Source organism: Hyperolius riggenbachi, chromosome 2, assembly GCF_040937935.1.
Source record: "Hyperolius riggenbachi isolate aHypRig1 chromosome 2, aHypRig1.pri, whole genome shotgun sequence".
In the NCBI taxonomy this organism is placed as follows: Eukaryota; Metazoa; Chordata; class Amphibia; order Anura; family Hyperoliidae; genus Hyperolius; species Hyperolius riggenbachi.
In genome coordinates, this window is record NC_090647.1 from 241,819,431 (window position 1) to 241,833,023 (window position 13,593).

At 43.0% G+C, this 13,593-nt stretch overlaps 1 protein-coding gene across 2 annotated transcripts in view; it reads left to right on the forward strand.

Annotated features, from left to right (window-relative positions):
- The window catches only part of PCNP (PEST proteolytic signal containing nuclear protein), a 33,200-nt gene extending 22,283 nt beyond the window's left edge, over positions 1–10,917 (forward strand). For both annotated transcript variants that reach the window (XM_068268441.1, XM_068268440.1), the window contains exons 3-5: positions 2,759–2,830; positions 8,199–8,254; positions 10,409–10,917. In XM_068268441.1, coding sequence (XP_068124542.1) covers positions 2,759–2,830; positions 8,199–8,254; positions 10,409–10,529 — 249 coding nt within the window. In that variant the 3' untranslated portion in view covers positions 10,530–10,917. The remainder of the gene's footprint in view (positions 1–2,758; positions 2,831–8,198; positions 8,255–10,408) is intronic.
- The last annotated feature ends 2,676 nt before the right edge of the window (positions 10,918–13,593 follow it).

A 13,593-nucleotide genomic window follows, 5' to 3' on the forward strand; every position in this document is an offset into this window, starting at 1 on the left:
TAATAGCAAATCCACCTTAAATGCTAGAAACCCTAAATTTGCAGGATATGTTAAGGAGATCATTAGGAATAAGAGGAAAAAACAATTTTTCAAAAAGACCTTATAGTTTTTGAGAAAATCGATTTTAAAGTTTCGAAGGAAAATAGTATACTTTTAAATGCGGTAAATGTCACTTTTAGTAGCAAACCTAACGGTAGTGTAATTTTACATGTATCAAAAGAAAGAGCAATACATTTCCAGACAGGGTTTCCAGGGGGTCCAGCCGCAGCGCTTTGGCCAGGGATCGCTATACAGCCGCAATATGGCTGTATAAAGATTCCTGGCATTTTTTCCTATTTTCCCATTTTTTTTTTTTTTGTTTAGAGTGTGGGAATTTAAAAAAAAAAAAAAAATTGTGGGGTCCCCCCTCCTGAAACTTTTTAACCCCTTGTCCCCCATACAGGCTGGGGTAGCCAGAATGTGGAGCTCCGACCGATTGGGGCTTCACACCCTGACTATACCAGCTGCAAAAAAGGTCCCTTAATGCCGATTTTTGTTCCATGGTATCTGTTGGGTAGGGGAGGGCAGGTTTATTTTGCTCTGGGGCCCCATTGTTGCTTAAACCGGCCCTGCCTGCCGGCAAAAGCAAAAGAGACACGGAAGCAAACTATTTTTGCCCATTTTACCTTATATTTCGCTTCAGCGCTCCCAAGTAATCCGCCGCATCCCCGCCGCTAAACAAGGGCTGCAGACCCCCCAAATCCCCCGCGCAAACATCCACGACTGCGCTGAGGGGCAGAGCTTCCAGCTGTAGCTCTGCCCCTCCTGACGTCAATCGCTGAATGGATCGCCGCCTCTCCCCGCCCCTCTCTGTGAAGGAAGAGTGAGAGGGGCGGGCAGAGGCGGCGATCCGCCGCGATTGACGTCAGGAGGGGCAGAGCTGAAGCTGAAAGCTCTGCCCCTTCCAGGAAATGCCGGCGGATTGCCCCCCGGGGCGATTTGGGGGCTCTGCAGCCCTCGTTTTGCGGCGGGGACACGTGAAATCCCTTATGCGGCCCAGCCTCATCCTGACTTTGCCTCCTGCGGCCCCCAGGTAAATTGAGTTTGAGACCCCTGCTCTACAGGATCCAAAAGCTTCTCTCTTCTTAGGTAAGTATCTGCTTTTTTGACCGACGGTTCACTGCTTCTGGTTCACTTTGACAATTATTTTGGTTGATAAGTTCCAAAGTTTGCACATAGCTTCACTTTTACTTCAGATGTAACTGTATTAATGATAGAGACTGGCCTGATAAAAATAAGCAAATGGATAGAAGTTTTTATTTGTATAATCTGGGCTCAAAAGTGCATAGAAAAAATGATTGGTACGTGGTCATACAGTTTCCCCATTATCATGACCATTGTGAAGTATATTCCACATACTTTCATAACTAAGTTAAAGGGAAACTTTACAAGATTTAGCTGCAAATGAATATTACATACTAACCTCACCGTCAGTTCCTCTCAGAAGCTCACCATTTTCTTCTTACAGTGATCCCTTCCAGTTCTGACAATATTTTGTCAGAACTGAAATATACCAGTTGCTGTCAGTTATAGATCAGCAGCTGTCAGTTAAAACTGAATGTGCAAGGTAATGTCCATGTTTCCCTATGGCTCAAGTGGGTGATATTACAGTTTAACAGTGTGCTGACCAAGAAGCTGTTATGGGGTAATGGCCATTTTTAAAATGGAGGACGGAGAATTCCATTGATCACAGTGGACAAATGGGACGCAGGACAGGAGAAAGAGATTGAGGAGTAGACTACAGAGGAGGTAAGTATGACCAGTGTATGGTTATTTCGACTTCTTATTTTCAGTTCAGGTTCTCTTTAAAGATAAGTATGCAGATCTTTTGGTGTCTATACAGTGACAGATGGTCAGCAGATTCGCCCATCAGATTAAAATCTGATCAGAAAAGAATCTATTGCTGCCAGTGTATTGCAAACAAATTGCTAATTGATTTCAGTATGAAAACTATTGGCAATCTGTGCAGCCGTTTCCGCCTGCCGGACCCCCAGGTCTCCCTTATGTATTGTGTACCCCCTGGACCTGTGGCGAGTGTTGCACCTGTCTGCTGTGCAGGGTTATAAAGGAGCTTATACTGTACATGGCCAGTTCTGCACATATCTTGTGTCTGTCTCTATGGCTACTGGGGGCGCATGTAGCCTGTGACCCGCACATGAACTGACCTCTCATGTATGCAGTGCTATCATGTGGTACAGGCGGCCATGGAGAATGGTGTGGGGCACAGGAGGAGGTGAGCCTGCAACACTTACCATGGGCCATGGGGTACCTATTTTACATGGAGGAAGATCAGTCGGGGGTCTGTTGGGAGATCGTTTGCCGCACCCGACAGAGCCCTTTCAAGTTGGTCCAGCATGCTGGACCAACAGTTTTGATCAATTTTTGGCCCAGTAATTGAGCAAAATGATGTGGCATCAATCTCTGATTTGATCATTATGATCGAATTAGCTGGATATCGATGCCACAAATCAAGTAATATATGGGCACCCTCTAGGACCACACAAACCACATTAAACTGATTGCAGTGTAACATTTTTCAAACACAGAAAGGCAAAAGGCACTGTAAATTTCCAAGGTTTTCGCCTCTGACAAGATGTTCATATGTTCTTGAATTTATGCTGTCAGTTTAACACAAAATAGAAAATCTAGAAATACATTTTAAGCATAGTTAACTGATATACTAATGTGCTTTTTTTGATCACTGTAATGCCTCTTTCAGAAACCCAAGGAAGCAACCCCCAATGCTGCAGCAAAGAAGAAAACTGTAGCCGCAGTATTCAATGAAGATGATGTAAGTAAACCAATAATCTATCATAACTAAAATGTAAACTATCCATCTCTATCTAGCAAGTTTATTTTTTAATGCTTTAAGGCTAGGCATACATATAGTGAATGTGGTAAGCAATCCGGATCTACCTGATGTTGGTCTTTTACCATCTTGCCAGACAAGATATTAGATCAGATCTCAGCAGTTCTCATGCTGGTCATCCCCCTGCCCCCACCCGGAATGTGGTGGGTGGTGAGCAAAGATATGTGCAGAACTGGCCATGTACAGCTCTTTTATGCCCTGCACAAATATTACAACTATTCTGTATCTATAATCCCTCTTTCCCACCTCTCTTGTGCGATTGCTGCACATGTTTAATGTTCCCTAGATAGCATTTAAGGCCAGCAAAGCACTGCACGGCACTCCAGCACAATCCAGCAACATATAGGCCTCAATTCACTAAGGTTTATCAAACACTTTATCGAACGTTTGATAATTTTCCTCATGGGTAAAATCTAATTTTGAATTCACTAAGGTGTTATAGATTTATTGAACGTTTTATCGATAATTAGATTTTCCCCACGAGGTAAATAATTATCAAACGTTCGATAAAGTGTTTGATAAAGCTTAGTGAATTGAGGCCTAAATGGGCAAGGGTGTGTAATGCCAATGCATCTATAGCAGCACACAGTTAACAGTTGTGTGCATTTTCAGTGCACAGTGGATCCATTACATTGAGAAAGGCACAAAACGTTCCTGGCAACAAATGCGCTGGCACAGCCCATTCACTGTAAACCTAGCCTTAGTTGGGCTTTAAAGAGACTCTGTAACAATGTTGAGCCTTATTTCTTCTATCCTATATGTTCCTGTAGCTGTTCTAATGTGCTCTGTCTTACTGCAGCCTTTCCTATTTGCACAGTGGCTGTATTATCTATGTTATATGATCTAATCTCTCCTCTGTCGGGCTGAGGCAGTCAGGCTGGAATGTGCTGTGCTGCTTGTTATTGGATAGAAGCTATACACACCCTCTCCAGCCCCCCCTGCACACTCTGTATGACTCACACACTGAGCTACTCTCAGCATATCACTTGCTATGTCTTTTGTTTGTAAACACTGCATAAAAATGGCAATTACAAGCCAGGATTGCAGCAGGGAGAGGCAGAAACAGCACAGAGGGGCACAGGATAACATAATGAATAGAATGGTATGCTTTTTATTGTAAGAATTTTACAGTACAGATTCTCTTTAACAATTAAAATCCAGGAGTGTAAATCTGTTTCTCAGCCTCCCTAAAAACTAATTAGAGGTCATAAAACTTGTGCGTGGCTATGTAAACAGGTAAAAAGTTCAAGGCTTAGGCCTCAATTCATCATCGTCTTTGAGATAACTTTTTCCAGTTTGTTAAATTACCAAATTCGAAGTTTATTGATTTCTAGTTGTATTCATCAAGGTTTTTCCGCATTTGGTGTGAATTCGATAAAATTCCGGTAACTATTCGGTAACGTGTCGATATTTCCATTTTACAGCGGTAATTTAACACAAGGCCATAGGATTCCCATGGAATTGTGGGTAAAAGGCAGTCATTTGAACACTACGAAGCAACATTCTGAATAGGGCTTAACACCTGGACCAGGATTCTGGAAGTGGTTGGGACAATCCCACAATTTGATAGGAGCCTTTTCTAAAAAAAAAATATAGTGCAGCTAGCAAATTAGTTAACCCTGGCACTGCCTGTGTTCTCTTACAAGATGATTCAAGAGAAATGCTGATGTCCTGTTATAGCAAATCTATTCTCTTGCAAATTGATATAGTTCTAGACCTTATTCTTGCCCTTCTGCGCCTTTGAATCACTCTCAGGTGATACATAACCACTTCAAATGGCTCCATCTTCTCTGTCAGCAATGATCTGACAGGAATAACGACAGAGCAGTGAAGGAGATAACTAATCCTAAATGTAACGCTAAACCACGCCAACTTTCATTTTCATGAATTGCACCTTCTTCCGTTTTAACGCATCACTAACGAATGATTACCGAATGCTCGCTAACAGCTGTAGATAAATTTGATGAATACTAAAATCAACTTAACGAATTTGGTATTTTACCGAACTGTCATTAACCAATTTGATAAGTCTTGATGAATCGAGGCCTTATACTACTAGATATGGTAAATGACCAACTTTTTTATTATAGGTGCCAACATCTTTACTGTTGGCAGGTGCAGCTGTGGAATATTTGTTTACTGTATTCAAGAGCCAGTAGAAATAATACCTGGTCTCCCAGAATGCTCTGAGAGGAGAATTTAGCATATCTAAACAGCCTACAGCAATGAATAGATATAGGAAGTGCTTCTGATGCTTAAACAATGATAATTTAAAAAGTGGGTATCCTGAATTATTTACTACATTCTACTACGTTCACTACGTTGCCTCTTTAAAGAGGAACCATTGCGAAAATCTTAAAATTTAAAACACATGCAAATAAGTACATTTCTTTCAGAGTAAAATGAGCCATTAAATGACTTTTATCCTATGTTGCTGTCACTTACAGTACGAAGTAGAAATCTGACATTACCGACAGATTTTGGACTAGTCCATATCTCCATAGGGGATTCTCAGCATGGCCTCTATTCTTTATGAAGACATTCCCTGAAAATGATTTATACAAAGATGCTGGCCAGCCTCCCTGCTCGCTGCACACTATTTTGGCAGTTGGACGGAGCAACTGCCATTCACTAAGCGCTTTTAAAAATAGAGAGAACCCTGAGAACCCCCCTATGAAAAGAATGGCTAGTCCAAAATCTGTCGGTAATGTCAGATTTCTACTACTTACTGTAAGTGACAGCAACATAGGAGAAAAGTAATTTATGGCTCATTTTACTCTAGGAGAAATGTACTTCTTATTTGTATGTGTTATAAATTTTAAGATTTTTGCGACCGTTCCTCTTTAAAGCAAAAGTTCAGCGTTCCTTTTCTCCATCCTATGTCTTCGGTCATCTGTATTCTACATTTCGCCATCTGCCGTGTCTTGTGCACGGCATGCTTCCTGGTTCTTGTATGTCACATGACATACAGGAAGTATGCCGTGCATTAGAGACTGCAGGAGGAGAAGTGGATAGACGCGCATCCCTGGATTCGTGCTGGAAGGTATTTTCATCACAGCTTGGGGGACTGAGGGTGTAAAGAGAGACACAAAGGGGGCACAGAGACAAAGGGCCCGTTCAGACTGCAAAATGCGGACGGCCACGCATGCGGACCGCAACGCGTACGAACGCACGCCATCCCCGTTCGTATGCGTTGCTGATCCCATCACTGAAAAGTGAATGGGACAGCCGCGCGTTTTTGTAAAATCTGCGTGCAGCATGCGTTCCCGGACCGCACAGGTCTGGAACGCATGCAGTGTGAACATCAGACATTGCACTCTATGCAATGTCTGATGTCCTGCGTGTCGGCCACCTGCACGCGTTTCCAAAACGCGGCTGGAAACGCGTGCAGTGTGAACGGGCCCAAAGGGGGCACAAAGAGAGAATTGCAAAAAGGGTGTGTGCATCAAGCACCAAGTGAACCACCAACCCCCCCCCCCCCCCCATCGCTTCCACTGCCAGGGAGGGCCGCCCGCACCCACCTCCCAAAGGATAGGACCTACCTTATTTCGTATTGTGTCCAAGTGCATTATTATGCCAGGCCGAATGTGCGCGACTTGGGAGCACTGGGGGGGGGGGGGGGGGGGTAGAGTGAAGCTTAGGTCACCCCAAGCTCGGTAAGGCTCAAAGGTGACATTACAGCTCCACACCCCAATGGGGAAACAGGCTGCAGACAGCCCCTACAGAAAGGGTCATCCACCACCTGCTTCCAGAAGAAAGAGAGAAAAGACAAAAAGGGTGTGTGCATCAAGAACCAAGTGAACCCTTATATACCTGGTTTTGCAGATAAGGCCTAATTGGCTTATTCATGAGGCATGGCTCAAGCAAATCTGCATTCGCTTTCGCATGCCAGGATATGCAGGGTTCTGCCAACGAACTCACCGCAAAATTTTTGCCCTGCGGTAGATTAGTTTGTGCAGCATATAGCACTTATCCAGGATCGGCACGCGGAGGCCCCCCCCCAGGATCCCAGGAAAAGGGGGACCAACAGGGCACTCCAAGCACTCTCACTGCTCAGAGACCCTGTAGCCGCCCATTCTACTATGTCACTACGTTGCCTCTTTAAAGCAAAAGTTTATTTTCTCCCTTCTGTCTTCGGTCATCTGTATTCTACATTTCTCCATCTGCCGTGTTTTGTGCACGGCATGCTTCCTGGTTCTTGTATGTCACATGACATACAGGAAGTATGCCGTGCATTAGAGACTGCAGGAGGAGAAGTGGATAGACTCGCATCCCTGGATTCGTGCTGGAAGGTATGTCCATCACAGCCGCAGCTTGGGGGACTGAGGGGGTAAAGAGACAAAGGGGGCACAAATAGAGATGGGGACAGAGGGGGAACAAAGCTTGAATTTGAAGGAAATTGTGTATCAAATTGAAATCGAGATTTCTGATAGAAATCACTCAATTAAATTTTTTCCTAAAATTGTTCAGGTGAGGTGAAAACAGGTGAAAAAGCTTTGTAAATCATCCCCAAGGTGTGAAAATATCACCTAGGAGAAAACTCAGGAGGTAAAGTGAATTGCATATGGGGCCCATATGTAGTAGTCTCGCCTTTCCCTCCAGCTCGAGTCATTGTTAGATTAATAGGATCAGGGCATAGCCATCACTATAGCAGCCATAGAAACTGCTAGAAACATAGTAATTTACCAATGAGTAAAAGGGAAGCAGAACAAGGGCAAGGTACTTGCAGGATATTCTCTATGGAGCCTCCATATCATAAGTACAGCACTGAGCAGTATTTCTGTTTCCCTTTAGCAGTGATATTAGCCGTTTCCCTGTCCTAATGCTATGGTCTCTAGCTCTGCAAGAGAGCTGGAAGATCAAGTGGGCATTTGTGGAAGTATCTATCCGGTTTGTGACATGTTGAGAAAGCAGGTCATGTGACCCCACAGTAATTGGTAGCAGCCATTAGAACTGCTACAGACTATGGGAGGCCGAGCGGTAATTCAAAGACTGAGGATTTCTGGTAATGCTACTACAGCTAGCTGCAGACCTTAATGATTTTATAGATGAAAGGGACAGCACTGATTGCTGGCATCACCTGACTGCATTTATTTTTTTAACTATACCAAACGTTCTTATTATAGTAAAATGTATTTTTTTTTTCAAATGATATATTCAATTCTTCCAAAATGTTGTATGCCTCACCAGCCTGTGTGCTGAAATGAACAGCTTTCCATTTTTAGAGGGATTCAGCTTTTAAAGTATAGTGTCCTCATTGATGTATTTTTTTTCTTTAAATGAATTTCAGAGTGAGCCTGAAGAAATGCCTCCAGAGGCAAAGATGAGAATGAAAAACATTGGAAGGTAATACTTAGTACTGCTGAAGAGATTTGTATTCCCTGCCTTTGCTGCTCTATGTTTAAGAGACTGTAAAGTGAAAATGAGACCTTAACTTGTAATAAATATTGACTTTCCGGGTCTTCTTCTATGTACTCGCCCTTCGGGCCCCATGTGTGATGGCTTTCAGGAATGTACCCCTCCCCCTTAGACGAGTGCCATGGCACTCTCTGTATCGGAGATAGACTGCCACAGAGGCGCCACAGCACTCATCTGTAAACGGGGGTGCGCTACATGCCGAAACACACGGGGCCCGGAGGGTGCGTATATAGAAAAAAGACATGAAGAGTCCTAATTTTATTAAGTGGATCCAGCTAATGTCTAATTTTCACTTTATTGGCTCTTTAAGCTCCTGTCATCTTAAAGACTGGATGCTATAACCATCTCTACAGCATTGTAGCAAGCAATATGCTGTGTTACAACATTGGGTGGGGAGTAGACGAGCTCCTCCCCACACCAGCCTTTGTTACGGTTTGTCCCAGTGTTCTACCCCAGCATATTGCTTGCTACTACGTTGTAGAGATGGTAAGCGAGTTGCTTATAATTCTAAATTGCTTGCAGTTTAGGATAAGGAAATGCATTTGATTGGCCACATACCAGGCTGCATACAATACTTAGTATCTCATTGATCATCTCTACTACTCTGGCACTCTGTGCCACTTAGCTTAGTGTCTGCAAGAGAGGCAATGAGCACTTTTTCTTAATTTAGAGTATGTATTTTAGCCTACTATTGCCTATTTCCCCCTTACTTTATGGGGGAAGGATGGAGCAGAGCTGAGCCACAATGAAGTGGCAACTGGCAAGTATACTATTCTAGGTGGAAAACCATAAAATCATGACATTCAAGGGTGCCCACCAAAATAAGATAGATCCTGGATAAAAGTTGGCTCTTGCAGAGTGCTAAACCCTTCCCCAGCTCTGCCTCTCCCCAGCCTCCCTGCTTTGTGTTGAGACAAACAGAGCAAAAGCTTTTTTTTCCCCCTTCACCCAAAAGTTCGCTATTGCGGGATGTGGGATCGGCGGTAATTGAGGCTACCTGACCCGGCTAGCCCCCGGATCAGGTAGCTTTTTTTTTTTTTAAATAAATGGTCCATCTCGAGTTTACTTTAGGCTGTGCCAGAGGTGGAGCCCCAGGGACGTAGACCTCATGGACTCACAATTCCACAGAAAGGTATTGGGGTGTTTGTTGCCAGGACAAGGGCAGTGTTCTCCTCAGAATTTTTTTCCAGCCAGGTGGCATGTAAAAGTAGCTGGGTGGCAGGAAAAATTAGCCGGGTGGGGCGAGATGAGAGAATGCAGGGTTGGTGCTTCTGTTTGAAACTCTGCTTACAGCATAGGAGAAGGTGGCCTAATACAGTACTCTGTTAATGCTGCTCTGTGTGCAAATTCAGGAACCCATGGTCATTTGTGTAACTAATGTTCTCACTGCACCTTTCTAAATGAAAAGAAAATGTTGATGCGAATATGATTTTGCCTACATTTTTATTTTTACAAATCTGAAATATTGCTTTTAATGAAAAATTATACATTATTATTCTTTACACGTTAACGAATTAGGTTATCTGTAAAGTGACATTACCAGTTTTATTGCTGGCTGTTTTAGGTCACATTCACAGTGGCGCACAGCATGTTATCCTCACATTGCGTTGGGTGCAGTGAAGCATATGATCAATGGAAAGTTTACTTCACTTTTACTGTTAATGTGCGCATTTAGCTGTAATGCACTGCATGCAGTATGTTATGCTGCTGCAGTCCGTTATACCGCAACGCAACTGCTGTAGTGTGAACTTTGCATAGGTGGAGCATTGCAGTAAGCAGTCTTACAAAGCTGCCATTGCACCCAGTGTTCTCCGCAGAATTGTTTTCCCGCCAGGTGGCATAAAAAAAATAGCAGGGTGGGAGTTGGCGCAACCCTGCTTACAGCATAAGAGGCAGATAAGGAGGCGAGCCGATGATAGCCGGGTGGTCACCAAAAGTAGTGGATGGAGAACACTGGTTGCACCGCAGTGAATTCTTCACATGCTTCACTGTTAAGCTTCACATGCAGATGCACAAAAAAAAATTATATTATCTGATATGTCATTCTTTCTGCCACAATACTAATTATAATCAACTCTTTAGGGATACACCAACGTCTGCAGGACCAAATTCATTCAACAAAGGCAAGCATGGTTTTTCAGACACTCAGAAACTGTGGGAACGGAATATCAAAACTCGGTTGGATCATGTTACAGACGAATGATTTCTTTATATTTGTGTGAAAGCCTTAGGATATTGTATTCTGGCATTCAGAATCTTCCGTTTTTTTGGTTTGTTTTTAGCTATTGAAACCCTTTGCAATTGGATTTTTTTTATTTTTTTTTATTCCATTATACTGGAATGCATTTGCTTAAAATATGAAATAATGGTATTATCTGTATCCAGTTTTCATTATGTTCTGGTCTTTGTCGATAGTTTTTCTCTTATTGTTATTGGGAATAAGCATACTTGTTTTGTGCTGAGAAGTGTGTAAATATACATATCCAACGTGTCTGTTTTGTATAAAATAATCAGAGCTTGTTAATGGTATGGAAACATTAAACTGTTTAAAAATAAAAGATCTAAATTACCATGACACTACTATTAATAAATATCCTGTTTTATTTTTTTTTTATTTTTTTGTGGGATCAAGGGTGATCACACAATGTCATTATCAGACTGTAATTTAGTAAAGGAACTACCTGTAGCCTTGTGAGCAACTGGAAATGGCTCTTACATAACCAAGGAACATGTATATGCTGAGAATTTACTGGTATGTTGCATGTTTATGTAACCTCTACCTCCCAGTTGCGCATGCAAAAAAAAACAAAGTCCATCTAGAATTTTGGGCAGCAGGTGAAGCTGCTAGTAGAATAGTGGCAATGCTGCTGAAATTGGTCACTGGATAATGGCGATTAATGTTAGTAATTTTGCTAATATCTTGGGTGAACTGGTGACTGGTTAAATGTCAGCTCTGCAGAGGCGCTCATATGAAACTGGGCAGAGAAGCAAATAACTTTCACTCTATCTATATTGGGCCCTGGTACACTGGATAGGTAATTTTTGTTAAAAAAAAAAAAATGCTTCCATTGACTTGCATTAAAATCGCAGTAAAGTAGCAGTAATCATGATTGTTTGAAAGATTGTGATTGCAGCAGTTTTGCCACGATTTTAATGCAAGTCAGTGGCAACGTTATTTTAAAACAAACCACCTGCAAAATGCTCCCTGGTGTGCCAGGGCCATATGTTGAGCTGCTAATCAGTTTGAGTGATGAAAATTGTATGTTTTTGTTTTTTTAATTCAAACTGGTCTTGTTGGAACTGGACCAGTCAGAATCATCAGCTACCATATTTGATTGGTTTAACTCAAAGCTGCATACATTTAACAAAATTCCCTAGTATCCGGTTCCCTCCCATACACACCGACCCTCCAGTGACGTCTTGTAGCATTCCTGTTGCTCCTAGTGGCTTTCTGGTGTCATCCATGCATTGAAGCAGGCATGCCATCTGACCTGCAGCAGGTGATGTGATACGCCGGAAGCCGCTAGGAGCTACATGAAGGCTATAAGAATTTGCTGGAGGCTCGGTCAGTATTTTAATCCTATACAATTACCATAAAAACACAGCAGTATTGTTCCACCCTTAATACAATCTCATACACATCCCACATAAATGAAAATGGGGCTTTAAATGAACAAATAGTCTTTTATTCTTCAAAGTTTCTTCCAGATTGCAGACAAACATGCGAGCATAATTTCGGAATTTCCAATTCACAAAAAGACTGCCTGACACGTGTTTCACGGTCAAAGACCGCTTCCTCAGAGGCACACAGTATACACACATTAATTGTAGATCCCCACAGGATAAAAGAAAGCAATCTGCTCAAGATAAAAGACTGGTAATCACCGACTGTGTCATGGGTGCTGCAACGCAACCCATGACACTGTCTGTGATTACCAGTCTTTTTTTTGCATAACGCATTTTCGCATGTAATGATGGTCAATTATGCTAGATGCATAATAAATATGCATATAAAGGGGGTTGATAGACAGGTATAGGAAGTGCATCATACCCTACATATATACAGTATTTAGAGAGTGCCCGTCATGTTTTATCTATAAAAGATTTTGTCGGGAGCAGAGTGCAGTGAAGCATATATACATAAAACGCCTCCCACATCACATCATACACCCACATCACATCATACAACAAAAAATCCCCCCAACATTATGCTTAAAAGAGAACTGAAGAGAGAGGTATATGGAGACTGCCATGTTTATTTCCTTTTGAGCAATACCAGTTGCCTGGCATCCCTGCTGATCCTCTGCCTCTAATACTATTAGCCATAGCCCCTGAACAAGCATGCAGCAGATCAGGTGTTTCAGACTTTAAAGTCAGATCTGACAAGACTAGCTGCATGCTTGTTTCTGGTGTTATTCAGATACTACTGCAGAGAAATAGACCACCAGGGCTGCCAGGCAACTGGTATTGATTAAAAGGAAATAAATATGGCAGCCTCCGTATACCTCTTACTTCAGTTCCCCTTTAACCTCCTCAGCGGTATGGACGAATATATCCGTCCATCACCGCCGGAGGTCGCCGCTCAGGCCCTGCTGGGCCGATTTTTGCAAAATAAAAAGCAGCACACTCAGCCGGCACTTTGCCAGCCGCGTGTGCTGCCTGATCGCCGCCGCGTGCAGCGGCGAAAGAGGGTCCCCCCAGCCGCCCGAGCCCTGCGCAGCCGGAACAAAAGTTCCGGCCAGCGCTAAGGGCTGGATCGGAGGTGGCTGACGTCGGCTGACGTCACTCCGCTCGACGCTATGGCGACGATGTAAGCAAAACAAGGAAGGTTGCTCATTGCGGCCTTCCTTGTTTGTTCTGGTCGCCGGAGGCGATCAGAATGACGCTTCCGGAGCGCCCTCTAGTGGGCTTTCATGCAGCCAACTTTCAGTTGGCTGCATGAAACAGTTTTTTTTTTTATTTAAAAAAAACCCTCCCGCAGCCGCCCTGGCGATCTTAATAGAACGCCAGGGAGGTTAAGTCCCTATGAATATTTATTGAAGCCACCAGTCCCTAAGCTCAATTGTATGTGATGTGGTTAGGGGTATGAACATAACCATATGCAGGTTTCTGACTTTTTCTGCAATGTTTTCCATATAACTCATGTTCACCCCATCTATCACACCTTTTGACTAGCGTAGTCCTATACAGCTTCAGATGAAGACTGCCATAGGTCATATTGGGCTAACTACACCCTACAACTGTATGTTACTACATTAGTGCACTTG